At 48.9% G+C, this 14,743-nt stretch overlaps 1 protein-coding gene and 1 long non-coding RNA gene across 6 annotated transcripts in view; one reads left to right on the top strand and one right to left on the bottom strand.

Moving 5' to 3' along the window:
* Actn4 (actinin alpha 4) overlaps positions 1 to 14,743 on the top strand; it is a 69,295-nt gene that overhangs the window by 35,044 nt on the left and 19,508 nt on the right. For all 5 annotated transcript variants that reach the window (XM_031385950.1, XM_031385954.1, XM_031385953.1 and 2 more), the window contains exons 2-6: positions 8,284 to 8,398; positions 8,560 to 8,679; positions 11,275 to 11,361; positions 12,210 to 12,297; positions 14,092 to 14,170. In XM_031385950.1, the coding sequence (XP_031241810.1) occupies positions 8,284 to 8,398; positions 8,560 to 8,679; positions 11,275 to 11,361; positions 12,210 to 12,297; positions 14,092 to 14,170 (489 nt within the window). The remainder of the gene's footprint in view (positions 1 to 8,283; positions 8,399 to 8,559; positions 8,680 to 11,274; positions 11,362 to 12,209; positions 12,298 to 14,091; positions 14,171 to 14,743) is intronic.
* The window catches only part of LOC116101934, a 38,589-nt gene that overhangs the window by 6,244 nt on the left and 17,602 nt on the right, over positions 1 to 14,743 (bottom strand). The gene's annotated exons all lie outside the window — the stretch shown is intronic.

The following is a 14,743-nucleotide window of genomic DNA, read 5'->3' as shown; positions in this document are numbered from 1 at the left end:
AGACCAGGCTGGCCTCGAACTCAGAAATCCGCCTGCTTCTGCCTCTCAAGTGCTGGGATTAAAGGCGTACGCCACCACCGCCCAATTTTTATTATTTTCATTTACATACCTTTGTGTGGGTAGGTGCTAGCAAAGTCCAGAATTGTGGCATCCCTGTGGAGCTGGAGTTCCAGGTGATCATGAGCTATCTGACTGGATGCTGGGAACCACACCTTAGTCCTCTCTAGGAACAGGACGTTTTCCTAATGGCTGATGTACCACCTCTTCAGCCCTAATTTATATATATATATATATATATATATATATATATATATATTTCTCTTTCAAGACAGTGTTTCTCTGTGGTAACAGCCCTAGCTGTCAGTAGACCAGGCTGGCCTCAGACTCATAGTTCTACCTGCCTTTGTCTCCTGAGTGCGGGATTAAAGGCATGCTTTACCACACCTAGCCTGACTTCAAATTTTAAAGGATTAATCTTTAATTATGTGAATTACATCCCACAAAAGCAATAGTGACTCTGAAAACCATGTATTTTAAGAAGGGTACAGAAGGCCAGGTATGGTAGCATGTACCTTAAAGGCCAGTACTCAAAAGCAAGCTGTATCTCCATGAGTTCCAAGCTGGTCAGATCTACATGGGGAGGCCCTATCTAAAAAGAAAAAGGGGTTAGGGAGAAAGAAGAATCCAACTATACCTATGATCTAGAAAACTCCTCTAGAAAACCAAATGATAGCATATCCACAGCCTGAATTGACGAGAAAGAGAAGAGAGCCCCCGTGTGCTTCTCACACAGACACCCTGAAAAGTACTGGATTTAAAGGGACTTTCCTTCCTTTCCTTCCTTTCCTTTTTTTTTTTTTTTTTTTTTTTTGAAACAGGGTTTCTCTGTGTAGCCCTGGCTGTCCTGGAACTCTCTGTAGACCAGGCTGGCCTTGAACTCAGAAATTCACCCACTTCTGCCTCCCAAGCGCTGGGATTAAAGGCGTGTGCCATCACCGCCTGGCTTAAAGGGGCTTTCTAATGTTTCACTCTGGCCCAGAACTTGGATCCTTCTGCTTCAGCATCCCAAGTGCTGGCATAATAGGTGCCATTGTGGGCTCCCCCCCCCCCCCATCCCACTACAGAGCTACAGCCCCAGTCCTTGGAAATAAGAAGCAGATAATTCTTTTTTATTTACTAACTTATTTACTTTTTCTTTTTTCATTTTTGTCTGTCTGAGGGTGTCTCATGTAGCCCATGTTGGCCTTAGAGCTTACTGTACAGCCAAGGGTGACCTTGAGCTTGTGATCCTCCTTCCTCTACCTCCCAAGTACCACTGTACTACTTTCCTTTATTTGTTTGATAGTACAGCCAGCAACTTAGCAAGTCCAGGAAGGTCCTGGCTTCACTTGTGGCCCTGGTGCTGAGGAGTGGCATGCTCTGAAGCCTTGCTGTTGCAGTAGTGAATAGTACCTCTGTTGATCTCTGACTCTACCAGGCTGGGAGGCTGCTGAGTGTTGTTGTTGTTTGTTTTTTGCGTTTTTTTTTTTTTTTTTTTTTTTTTTTTTTTTTCAAGACAGTCTTACTCTGTAGTTCAGGCTGGCCTCTCCTCCATTGGACTGACAGACCAGCATTGTCTTCCTTGGCTTGCTTACAGAGTATATATATATATTCACAATTTTATCCCCACGTAATGAGTTTCAGTATAGGATAGGAACAGAAACTGTGAAGTCCAGCCTGATGTGCATGCCTGTGGTCCTAGCACTTGGAAGACTGAGTGAGACAGGAGGATTGTGTATTTGAGGCAAGCCTGGGCTATGTGAGAACCTTTATCGAACTAATAAACAAAAGAAACCATTAGGTGCTAAATGGCTGAATATGAAAAAGCCCTAATCCTAGGACTCAACAGAGCATCGTTGTAAGACTCCATTCCCCCCAGAAGGGTCCTCAGACAGACTGATTAGATTCTTGTTACAGTTGCTAAGGAGACTGCTTGTGAACAGATAATGCAATTTCCGATAATAGGTGTTGTAGATAAAGCAGAGTAAAGTGATAGCTTCATGGAGGTTGTCCTCAGGGAAAGCCTCCTGAAATGGTGACATTTGAAGGGAGTTCTGGGTGATGACACTCAGACGGCTCTGTGACAAACCAGAAGAAAGCCTTAGGCCAGCATGTCTCATGAGGAAAGACTCCACTCCAAAGTCCATAGGGGCGTGCATGTTCTCTGACACCCTTGAAAGAGATTGGCCCTCGCTGGAACTCGGGCTCCTGGGAGGGGGCTAGGGGAGTTGGTTCCTGGATAGACACGCAGGACCTTTGGAATGCTCACGACTACACTCTGCAGTATTTCTACCTCTCCTCCAAAGGGAAGTCAGCTTTTTCATGTAGGCTGAGAAAATACCGAATAAGGCAACTTCAGACCAAAACAGGAGACGCTGCCACATTTCACTGTAATTGCTTTCAAGTTAGGCCATGTTGTCATGGGGCAGTCATACTGCAGCCTGTTCTGCCCTTGGTCTAGGCTGGGCTCAGTGTCCTGGCATTTCAGCAGTGGTAGCCCTGGTTCCTTGTGCTGCAAAGGCTATTTGTTTTGTGTTGCTGTGGCCCCTGTGTTCCCATCCCCTCAGGGATCTGGTGCAGGTAATGGATCTTTGTATCACTAACAGGTACAAACTTACAGCCCGTTTCAGAGGCCCGAGAAACTAGCAAGGTGATCACCTCTTTGCCTGGGCAGCTGGTAACCTAGATTCCAGAAGGCTAGTCCCTGAAAGTACCTTTATAGGTAGTGACAAGGCCCGGGGCCCAGGAGCAGTCTCTGCTTTCAGGAAGTGAAAAGCTGTCTCACTGGGTCTAGCTTGGCCTGAGCCTGGCAGATAGGCGATAACAAAGGTGGCTATTTATCCTAGAAATAAATAACTGCACCTCTCCATGGCCAAGCCCTGGATGTCCTGTCTGAGGACGCATGGAAGCAGGAGGCATGGGTACTGTCAGAGGCCACGGCAGACAAGGTGGGAGTTCAGGAGGTGGAATGGTGCCCTCTTCCTCAAAGCAACCGCTGCCTCAGCAGAACTGCAGACCCAACATACCCAACACGGTATTTCGGGGATGAGGTTTGAAACCCTGGGGCCCCTGGGCTCTATGTTCCCTGGGGGAGGTTGCTGTGGTCAACTTCAGTTCACCCTAGGCCAAGGGAAAGTGCACTCCAGTCTTTATGGGTCAGGCAGTGGATTGGCTTGTTGAGTGGGTGGCAGTTCGGAAGGGGGTTGGGGGGGTGAATCTTGACGTATTGAACAATTTATTCTAAAATCGTGTTAAGTGAGAGGTTGATGGAACCCACATGTGTAGTGTGTTGGGTAGGCAAAATTCTTTGTCCCTTCACATCAGGGCCAGCATGTGCACCTTAGCCTTGGGGCACATCACAGCCTGTCTCTAAGTCCAGACAGACATTACAGGGCTTGTTCTGTGCTGAGTGCAAAGAACGACTTTTGTGTTGGGAAATGAGAAAGAAAATGGAAGGGACAATTCCAGCTGGGCCAACTGCATACTGTCAAGGGCCATCCTTGTATTTGCCATCCCAGCCTGCTGTGGCACTTGGCCACTGGCTTTGGGAGTGTTTGCTTTCTTGCTCAGGGACAATCCAGAGAGAGTTCACCTCTCTGGGTTGGGGGAGGGCTTCACCATCAATGAAAGGCTCATTAAAGCCCACTGCTGCCACATTCCTGGCCGCTTAAGTCACCTCACAAACAATATCCATCATTCACTTACCAGCCACCCCACATCCTGATGGCTGGGAGGGGACCCTGGGACACAGGAAGGACTTTATGCCAGTGATGCCAAGTGTTCTTCCCCTCCCCCAACCCTGAAGCATGACAATGCAGAAAGTCCCTAAGGAGGCTGCTCACTTTATTTACCCAGCTCACCCTGGTCTCACCTAAAGCAGTGCTGGGCACAAAGCTTCCCTTCTCCTCCATCTGCCTTTTCACTCATGCCTCTGGCTGACAGCAGCATGGCTGCCCCAAAAGGGCTTTGCCTGCTTCAGCAGGAACAGCACCTTCTTGAAGTCCACCGACTCTCCAAAACCAGTTCAGTGCTATACAGCCCATCTTGACACTCTGGTTCTCCCCAGTGACACTGAGACCGTGGGCCTGCATTTCTAAGTCACACCAGGCATCCCTGACGTGCCTTCTCTGTCCTCATCTTTGTTTTGTTCCTGGTCCTGACGCACTGGCCTCCTGCTCTTTACACACACTCCAGTAGTCCATGTGATCTTTGGTTCCCCCCCCCCCCTTCTCTCTCTGTGAGGAGCGAGCCTCTGAAGCTCAGTACCTATAAGCTAAGGTCAATAGATGTGGGCAGCTGCCCCAGCCATAAGCTCTCCATTTCCTCTTCTGTCAAATAGGAGCATTAATTGTGCTGCTTTACTAAATAGTGTGAGTGAGAATAGACATGCAACTGTGTGGCTGGGAGTGAGTGGGTTGTGACGAATCTGCTGTGGTGGTTGTTCCCCACTGTTAAGGTGTGCTTAATGTGAAATGTGGCTGCATTGGTCATGTACTGGCCCTGCTCAGGGTGAGGGGTATGCCAACTCAGTTTCTATCCAGTGGTGTTGACGTTTTGTTGTTGTTGTTGTTGTTGTTGTTGTTGTTTGGTTTGGTTGTTTTGAAACATAGCCCTGGTTGTCTTATGAAGACCAGGTTGACATTGAACTTACGGAGATCCATCCGTCTCTGCCTCCTGAGTGCTGGGATTAAAACTTCCATGTCCATCCTTTCTGTCAGGATTGATTCCTACTAGGTACTCCACAGGCCTGGCTGGCCTGGAGACACAGCAGATGGCTGACTCCAGGCAACTGGATTGTTGTAAGCAGGCCTGGGAATTGCGCACAGAGGAGGAAGTTGGGGTGGGCACAGGAAGTGAGGCCTCTAGCTATAGAAACCACCCTCTGTCATCCACCTCACAGTGCTAATATGTACTGGGGAGGGAGAGGAAGAATCTGAGCAGAGTGTTATTTTTGTAACCAAGTATAAAAGGCTGTGAATTTTTAATGTCCTTTCCTACCCTAGAGCCCCCTCGCTAGTCCTGCTGCATGGAGCAGTGCCGACTACAGCCACTTGTTCCCACACAGCTTCCTGAGTGCCCTCATCTCAGGACAGGACAGCCACACATCAGCAGACAGCTATTCAGTTCCCTGGAACTTCAGGGTCAAGAAGGAGCGCCTCTGTCCTCTTGCTCTGTGTCTTCTTGGCACCTGCTCTGTATTTACAGTGAGAAAGGCAGATGTGCATGGCACGGCCACCAGTCATCAAAACAGGGCCTGAGCCTCATGTGCCAGGCCCAGGGTAGAGTGCTTGTATCACCTTGTTTAATCCTCATCACCATTCAGCTTTCTGCCCAAGGTTATGGCAGAGGCAAGACTACCTCATTTACTGCCCAGAGGATGTAAGTAGAGATGGAAGGTGTGTTTCAAGGGCAAGTCGTATGGCAGGCAGCCCCTGTGAGGACAGCTGGCTGCCCCTGAGCAGTAGGGTCTAGTCATCATTTCCCTGTGTGGGGAGAGGACATCTGCACAGACACTCTTACAGTCTCATTTCCCCTCTAAACTGCACAAGTGGGCCAAAGGCCTGTGCACAGAGAGGGCATCCAAACCTTCCTGAGGATTGGTGGGAAGGAACCCGTTAGTGTGTATGATTCATCTGGCACTGTCTGCCTGGCCTGTGACAGATGCTTAACTGCCTTTCTCCACAAGAGACAAACTCAATGGGTAAAGTCAGTTGGAAACAGAATAAATTACCCAAGAAGCTGATATAGAGACCCTCATCTGTTCCCTTCCCGCAGTGTGCTAGAGGAACCCATGTAGGCAAAGATACCCTTCAGACACATGCCCTGGGCTCTGAGTGACATCAGAGGACCAGAAAGCTCACCCTGCAGGAACTGCCTTCCTACAGGCTGTCAGAGGTGACTTGGTCACCTTGTGGTCCATCAACGTCTTTCACACACATGAAGAGCAGAGGTGGCATGCTCAGCCTTGTCTCCTACTGCTCTCTGGGCCAAATTCCTCTTGAGCTTTGCTCTTGAGATTAGTACTGCTGTGGAGTAGGTAGACACACCACCACTGAACCAGGCCCCATCTTGTCTCTGAGTGCTACACCTCCCCACTGTATTTTGGACAACAAGAAGGATCACGCATGGCAAGAGAGTCAGCTGTGTGTCTGCTAGAATTTGTAAGACAATAAAAAAGGCATGATAGTTCACATTTGTCATCCTAATGCTTGGGAGGTGGAGACAGAAAGATTGAGAGTTCAATCAAGCCAATGCCTCCGAGATGGCTTAGTGGTAAAGAGCACTGATTGTTCTCCCAGAAGGCCTGTGTTCAATCCCCAGCACCCACATGGCAGTTCACAGCTGTGTATAATTTTAGTTCCAGAGAATTCGATTCCCTCTTCTAGGTTTCAAAATTAAAAGTTCAAAGCCAGCCTCAGCTACATAGTTGGAGGGAGGCTAGCCTCTCTTACTCCCCTCACCCCCTCCCCCCAGAAGAAAAGAAAAAAAATAGAGAGACATGGGTGGAGACTGCTGCAGGATGTCAGCACCTTCTGCACCTGCAGTCCAGGGCGGGCAGAGCGTAGAGCACCAACCGCTTGCAGAAGCAGTTGACAAGATTCCTGAGATCATAATGTTCACAGCCCCAGTGGCATCTTCACTGCCCGTATTACCAAAGGAAAAAATGGATGTTAGGAAAGGTTAGGAAATTCGTCTCAGCATTATAGCCAAGGCTAGACTTGGTTTGTCTGAATTCAGACCTGTCAGGTGCAAGAAGGGGAAATGGGACTGGAGGGGGGCGGGGGGGATTGGCAAACAGGTAAATGAGAACCTGCTCTGGGGTCTCTCCCCTGGAGGAGCACACAGCTGTGAATGGCAGAAGAGATAACTGTCAGAGATCAGTAGCTGTCTGAGTAGCCCTGGGTCAGATCCAGACCATGGAGAGTGGTGGGGCAGACTTTAGAAGGAGCTACACTGTATTTAGCTTTAGTTGTTGTTATAAGACACATTTTTCGTATGTTAGCTCAGGTTAGCCACAAAGTAGGCAGAGGCATGGTTGGGTGAGAAACAGCAATATCCAACAAGGAGGGGTCTCTGTCTCCCAGGCAAGAAACTTTGCATAGCAGCATGGGTGAGCAGTTGGGTCTGGCTACTCCAGCTGCCCTCATTTGCTGAGTCCTCTGCTGTAGGTTGGTGTATTCCTAGGCAATGTCTTTGTCTGGAAGGCGCCTTGTGCTGATTCTCTGAATGAGCAGGCCTGCCGGCAGTTGTCAAAACACATGATGCTTGGCCAGAGGCTCCATGGAAGCCCTTGGCACCCCGTGTGGCCTTTGCCTACACCCCAGGCATGGAATGTGCTCTTGCATGTTCTTGGCGGGTTGCCCATTTCTGTTCTGGGGGCTCCTAAGAGAGCAAAGGCTTGGGTTTTCCCAGATCCTGCCGTGGGAGGGAAAGGGCCAGTTTCCCCAGAAGATGCCCGGGCTTGTTGGTATTAACTGATCTGAGCCACTTCTGTGGCACAGATAACAGGCTCCAGCTTGCAGGTACTGAGTGGCCCTGCACTTGGGTGTTCTGCCACCATGTGCAGTATGAGGGGTCTGGGGCTGCAGCTTCTTGCTTTGTAGCTCTCTTCCAGAGCACGTGCTTTTACCATCTACCCAGTCTTCAGAAACTTCCCAGGCATGGCTGCCTTCCACTTACCTTTCAGCACCCTTAAGGCACATCCAGTTTCCAACATTTGGAAGAATGGACCATGTAGGGAGTTTGACCTGTGAGCCTGCAAAGTATGGGTCAGAATCGGCTCAGAGTTCTACCTTACAGAAGAGGGCTTAGCTGCTGGGCTACCTCAGCTCCAGTGACACTTGGTTTGTAGAATACCTTGCTCACCCAGTAGTTTTATTGTCCCAGGTCATATGTGTCCAGTAATAGGAAGGTCACAGCTAAGGTCCTTCCTCAGCAGGATATTAGGTAAAGAAAGCCTATGACCTCTTGGACCAGTGTCTGCCTGGGAATGCCTCCTTAACAGCCTGCCTGGATCACTTTTAAGATCAGAAAAAAATAGTATGTAGATGAATGTGGTCCCATACTTATGTAATCTCAGCATTTGGGATGTGGATACAGAAAGACTAGGAGTTCAAGGCCATCCTCGAGTCTAGCCTGGGCTACATAGAACCTGTCTTAAGGCATGATGTATATAGAGTCAGAACTGCTTTGTGCAAAGCCCTGCTGCTGGCTTACCTCCATCCCTTCCCTGTTCTTCCCTAGACCTTCACAGCCTGGTGCAACTCCCATCTGCGGAAGGCTGGCACTCAGATTGAGAACATTGATGAGGACTTCAGGGATGGGCTCAAACTTATGCTTCTGCTGGAGGTCATTTCAGGTAAGGCTCAGGTAGCACTGTGCAACCCATACTGCACCCTGTCCTAGTAGGCACTGACGCTGCCCCCTTGCCACTGGGAAGCTTGACAGTTTCAGCCTGTGTGGTAGGGCTAGGAGTGGTCTGAGTGGCTATGAAGATCTCCCTCACCCCTGTCTTCTCAGGAGAGCGATTGCCTAAGCCAGAGCGGGGGAAGATGCGAGTGCACAAGATCAACAATGTAAACAAAGCCCTGGACTTCATCGCCAGCAAGGGAGTCAAGCTAGTATCCATCGGGGCAGAAGGTAAGCAGGAGTCCTGGCTGCTAGACTCCTAGGTAGGACTTCAGTGTGCTGAATGAATACAGGAAGCATTGCTGGTAGTGGTGCCTACACTTGATAGCACAGAGAATCCATGGCTTCTAGACCCTTAAGCAAAGCTAGTGTGTACCAGGGGTAAGGAGGAACTCTGAATTGGCCCCTGTACACATGACCTGATTTATGTCAAGAACACCTCTGCATGGTCCATATGGATAGAAGGAAATACAAGGAGAAAAGGGGAGCTAGTAGCCTGAGCAGGGCATTGGAACTGGAAGTGTAAGGTCAAAGGTCAGCCCCTAGGCTTTGCTTCAGCTGCAGAGGCTGAGTGCATGGCTCTGGACACCCAGGATCCTTCTGTCTTGAATGGATTCCCAGATCTGTGCCACCAACTTCAGCCAGCTCCCTGGGGTTGAGTTCCCAGGCGCCTTTGGATGAGGAGAGGCTCATGGAGCCCAGAGGCTGCCAACAGCCTCTCTGCTCATTAGTCAAAGCAGAGTTTCTTGCCCTGACATCCATGTTGTCCCAGCTTTTAGAAAAACAAAGAAAACTAATTTGCGTTAATGACAGGACTGAGAATTTGGCAGGATAATAGGCCAGAATGCGCGCCTCTGAGTTCCAAGGCCCTGCCCTAGCCTGGGACCTCAGTGGCAGGGTGCCAAGCCTTGCATGCCACAGTAGAGGTAGCTGGTGTTTGTTTAAAAACCAAAACCCAAAATTCAGTCAGGCCCAGAGATTTTATGTCCTTGCATGGATCTTTTCTCCGGGATCCACTCCAGCCCTGGGCTCTCACAGCTGCGTTTGTTTTGCTCAGAGGCTCATCTGTAAATATAGAGGGGTAAGAGGAGGGACCCAGCTTATGTTCCAGTCTCCACTTCATTTGGAGGACAGCTCGGTCTGCAAGTGTTTCCTCTGCATACTCCCAAGTGATCCTGTCCCAATCTATGACTGTCACATGCCTAGACAAAGGTAAAGGGCAGCTTCACGAAGAATGTTGGCTGGCCCTGTCTGGCCCCTCATGGTCTGGCAATTGAGGAACATGGCCTCTTCCTCAGGGTTATGAGAAGGTGTGGCAATTTGAAGCACAGCTGCAAGTCCCATAGGCAGCTGGTGGATGTGTAATGAGAGTCCTCTTCCCGGAACTTTGACCAGCCTACACCTGTGGCAGCTGTGAGATTGGTCATGTCCCCTGACCGAGGAAGCCTAGCTTTCTTGAAGCTTAGTTTTTTTGGTGGGAGAGAGCTAGCTTGGTGCCATGTTGTAGCAGGCTGGTAGCCCTGCTTGATAACGAATCTGTAACTACGAATCCTGGGAAGATGAGGCAGACATTCCATTCCTCTGCCTCCCCTAGAGCTCAGGTGGCAGAGTGCTTGCCTGATACTGTCTATTGCAGGAGCTTTAAATAGGGGCATCTTCTGTGTCTAGCAGCAGGCTGCAGTGTGAAATGGCTAGCTGTTTTGGAACAGTAACTCCCTGCCAGCCCTCTTCCCAATTTCCAAATCAGCCTCTTCAGATGTTTCTCCCAGCCATTCCTCTCTCAGTTTCCCAACAGTGTGCTTCAACAGTCTGTTCTCCCCATTTTCCCAGTACTAGCAGCTCCAAACTCTAACTTTTCTAGCCTCTCTACTCAGCTCAGTCTCCTAACATGTTCTCCACCAACTAACTGTCTTTTCACTCTGCTAGCCCCATTCCTTTTTTCTCTGCCTCAGAGGGCTTTTTTTTTATAACCTATTCTGTCCAAGAGACAACCAACACTGAAGGTTATAGGCTTAAGCAGTTCTTTTTAGTTTCTTTCGAGACAGGTTTCTCTGTAGCCTTGGTGGCCTAGAACTCACTCTGTAGACCAGGCTGGCCTTGAACTCAGAAATCCGCCCACCTCTGCCTCCCAAGTGCTGGGATTAAAGGTGTGCGCCACCACCGCCCGGCTGCTTAAGCAGTTCTAATAGCTAAGCTTACTTTGTTTTTTGAGACATGGTTTCTCTGTAACAGAGCTCTGTCTGTCCTAGGCTCACTTTGCAGACCAGGCTGGCCTCAAACTCATAGAGATCCACCTGTCTCTGCATCCCTACCACGCCCAGCTAAGTTAGAAACTGGGGTCCCTTTAAAGAATAGGTGCAGAAGATAAATCACACTATATTGCAGGGTCACTAGGAGGCAGCATTGTCTAATTGTGCAGAAGATTGTATGGGTGGTGGCAAGGTGACTGGAAAGGAAGTAGCTAGTCCTTAGTAGGTGATAGTATAGCCAGTGGACTGACAAAAGACCTCCTTAACCCTGAGTGCAGGCTGCTCACATAAAGATGGCATTTTACCACAGAAGTAGTGGATGACAAGTTTGAAGTGAGGACTGTAGGCCTGGGACAGTCTTCAGAGGAGTGGTTCTTTGAGCTGGATCACTAGTTAGCTGGCCTGTGGAGAAAGCATGTGTTCAGAGGCTTAGAACAGTGAGTGCCAGCAGGCTTTTAGAATAGTACTATCTAGACTAGAGCATGCTCAGTGTAAGTAAGGTAGGCTCCGCGTTAGGGTGAGGCAAAGAGCTTGGCTCTCACTAACAGCCTTCTCCTTCCCTTTGTCCTGTGTGCAGAGATTGTGGATGGCAATGCAAAGATGACCCTGGGAATGATCTGGACCATCATCCTCAGATTTGCCATCCAAGACATCTCTGTGGAAGGTAAGACATGGCAGAGAGTACCTCTTCACTCTCCTAGGATGGGATGAATTAAGAATGAGCTCTGGTTTTGTCTCCATTCTCCCCCATGCTTGCTTGGACCAAGCCCATCTTTTCCACAGCCCTTGCTGGCTCCAGGTTACCCCAGAACAACAGTGCCCTGTGGCCTCTTTCATAAACCAACCCCATGCTCTCCCCTTGAAGTAGACCAGAATGACTGGCCACCATTGTACGTCCTGGTGACCTGAGCTACAGACCAAACTCAGGATGGAGTTGGGCCTGGCTTTTTTTCTTTCAGCTCCACATACCTGTGTGTGCGGGGTGGAGTGGGGGCCCTTTCTACCTAGTCACTGTGTGTGTGCACCACAACATGAGAAAAGCCATGAGGCCAGTATCTGGAGGGACTCCTGGGTGTTGGGTCACCATGGTGACCAAGATAGATGTATTCCTGTCTTCATAGGACTTCCAATGTGAGGACAGCCAAGTTACCCAGAGGAGAAGATGGTACTTGTTGGAAACAGCCTGAGGCTAGTCTCCAGGGCTACTCACCGTATGGCCTAGAGGCTAATGGCAGGCTAGTCAGGGATGGGGACTAGGTTCAGATTCTGCCCTTACCATTTTCTGGAGTAGTCCCAGTGACAAGACTTCTTGGAGTTGGGCTTCGTGTAATGGTGGGTGGATGGATGGACAAAGGTCATCCCAAATGGGATCAGCTAGTACTGCTGCTGTTATGATATCTGCTGTCTTTTCCCTGGGATTTGTTTATCTCCAGGCCCGAGACTGAAAGTCCTTCTTAGCTTGGGCCGTGTTCTGGGATTTAGTTTTGAGCTCACCTTTCATGTGCTTTGCAGAGACCTCTGCTAAGGAAGGACTCCTCCTCTGGTGCCAGAGAAAGACAGCCCCATATAAAAACGTCAATGTCCAGAACTTCCATATCAGGTAGGCACCCAGCAGCAACTTGCTGATTCTGGGATCCAGGTGCTTCCTCATACTGGCTTTCCTTACCAAGTTTTCATCCTGGTCTATGATATATAGCAAACCTCAGTAAGTCCTTGACCTGCTGTTGTTGCCCGTGTACCCATTAGAAAGTCCCCTATCTGTTCTGAGAGGAGACTAAAGCTGCTTAAAACAGCTAAAGGCTTTCTTGCACGTCTCAAGCCACAGTCAGGTTTCCTCTTCATCTTTACATTTCAAGAGAGGCCAGCTATTGTAGATTGCTATTGTGTTTTAACTTAAAGGAATGTGCTTTCCAACTGCTAAGACGAGCAAAACTCAGCCCAGCCACGAGTCTACTGTCCCTGGGTGACAGAGGCAAAGGATAGATGTTGTTGCTGTAAACTGAGAGAGATGGGGGGGGGGTCTGTGCTGTGTGAGGCCAGGGCAACAGGAGGCTACTGTCTGCCTTGGAGGGGGGAACCCCTGAACTTAGACTCATTCAACACACAACTTTACCATTTGATGTCTGGAACAGGATCCACAGGGCGCGCTGCTGTGTCACTCCATGCTGTTTGTGTTCTGTCCTTAACAGCACATGGTTCCGCTTGGTGACTCTGCTCAGTGTATTTGCTAAAGGCTCTGTGGCAGGGAGCACCTACTCTCTAAGTCCACTAGTTTGGCTGTTGATTCCAAATAGTGAGGTGGTGGGAAATGAGTAACTGTTCTACCCTAGAAGGTACCAATCCTTACAGGATCTCAGGAAAGAGACTGGCTTTGTAGAAATCATTTTGCTCCAGGGACCTTCTGGCCACTCAACAGCCAGGCACTTAGCCCTTGGCCTGTGCCACCATGATTGGGTCAGCCAGGATTCATAATCCCACCCACCTCCCCTAGGGGGCTATCTCTTGGTGCAGCCTATCTCACCCCCCCTTTTAAAAAAGATTTATTTATTTATTTATTTATTTATTTATTTATTTATTTATTAATTATATGTATAAGTACACCATAGCTGTCTACAGACACACCAGAAGAGGGCATCAGATCCCATTACAGATAATCGTGAGCCACCATGTGGTTCCTGGGAATTGAGCTCAGGACCTCTGGAAGAGCAGTCAGTGCTCTTAACCACTGAGCCATGTCTCCAGCCTGCAAATCAATGCTTTATCCCAAAGTGTCTGGTTCTGAGGTTGTGTTCAAAGCTACTGCAATATCATGTCCCTGCAGTGCCTACCACACACTGAGCCTGCTGTATATGGGAATTAATTGTTGCTGTAGGCCCTTGGGCTTTCGGGGCTCCAAGAACAGAGCAGCAAGGATCTGTAGCTGGTCTCTGCTACTTTCTGGGTTTTTCTTTTCCCCACCCTTTATCCCCCAGTTTCTTTTCCCTCACTAGACAGGAGAGAAACAAGGGGGGGAAGGAGCTCTATCCCTGAGCCTAATTCCTTTCTTTTTGTTTCTTCTTTGACCACAGCTACTGAAAAACTACAACCAGCTACCCTAAAAGACCATTGAAAACACCCACCTTGCCTCTTGGGGCTCTAGCATTTATATACCCTCTGAAAACTTACTAAAATTATAAATGTCATACAATCACAGAAATTACCTGCAACTAACAAAAAAATGCTTCTGCTAGAGCATGAGGCAAATCAGCTGCTGTGCAGCCCCATATCCCTACACTTGGGATTAAAACAAAAGCACATTCTTAAAATATTTCTGTTCTTTTAAGAAAACAAAATTCCAGAATTCTCAAATTGTCACTACAGGGACCCACTTCCTAACCTTTGTGTTCTCTTACAGCTGGAAGGATGGTCTGGCCTTCAACGCGCTCATCCACCGACACAGACCTGAGTTGATTGAGTATGACAAACTGAGAAAGGTTGGTATCTCTGATCTCCATCCCCAAAGCTGCCCATTGCTGTCCTTCACAGCTGAACACTTGACCAGCTGCACAAGTTGGGAGCTGCTCAAGTTAGCTTTCACCTGGTCGCTGGCTTGGTGGCTAAACCTCCAGGGTTAGGGTTAGGGTTGGGTCTTGGGCACTGTCAAGTCCTCCAAGGACATAGCAACTGGCTGGTTTGTTTTAGGGTCTGTCTTACTTGACCATTGACCCCTTTTCTTGACATTCTGGATTCTAGAAACATTCTTCTGTCTAGAGGAAGAAGGAGGGAATTTTAAACCTTCTCATCAGCCACCATTTTTTGTGTAGCGTTTTGCTCTTATTTGCTTACACACAAAGCTGAAGTTCTAGCCTCTTGGGAAAGGCAGGGAACCATGTCCAAAGCAACCAGCCACCTGTGCTATACTAGGCCAATGGAGTTGCAGAGTTAAGGGCCAGACATCTGGAGAATGATGGTACCCCTAAGCTGCTCTGGTGGGGGAAGGGCCCCTGGAGATGGAGAGAACTCAAGAGTCAGGGGGATCTTCTCTCCCCCTTTCCCTCTCTCTTCTC

The sequence above is a fragment of the Mastomys coucha genome, unplaced genomic scaffold (genome assembly GCF_008632895.1).
Source record: "Mastomys coucha isolate ucsf_1 unplaced genomic scaffold, UCSF_Mcou_1 pScaffold21, whole genome shotgun sequence".
Taxonomy (NCBI): domain Eukaryota; kingdom Metazoa; phylum Chordata; class Mammalia; order Rodentia; family Muridae; genus Mastomys; species Mastomys coucha.
This window is presented reverse-complemented; position numbering and strand designations above follow the sequence as displayed.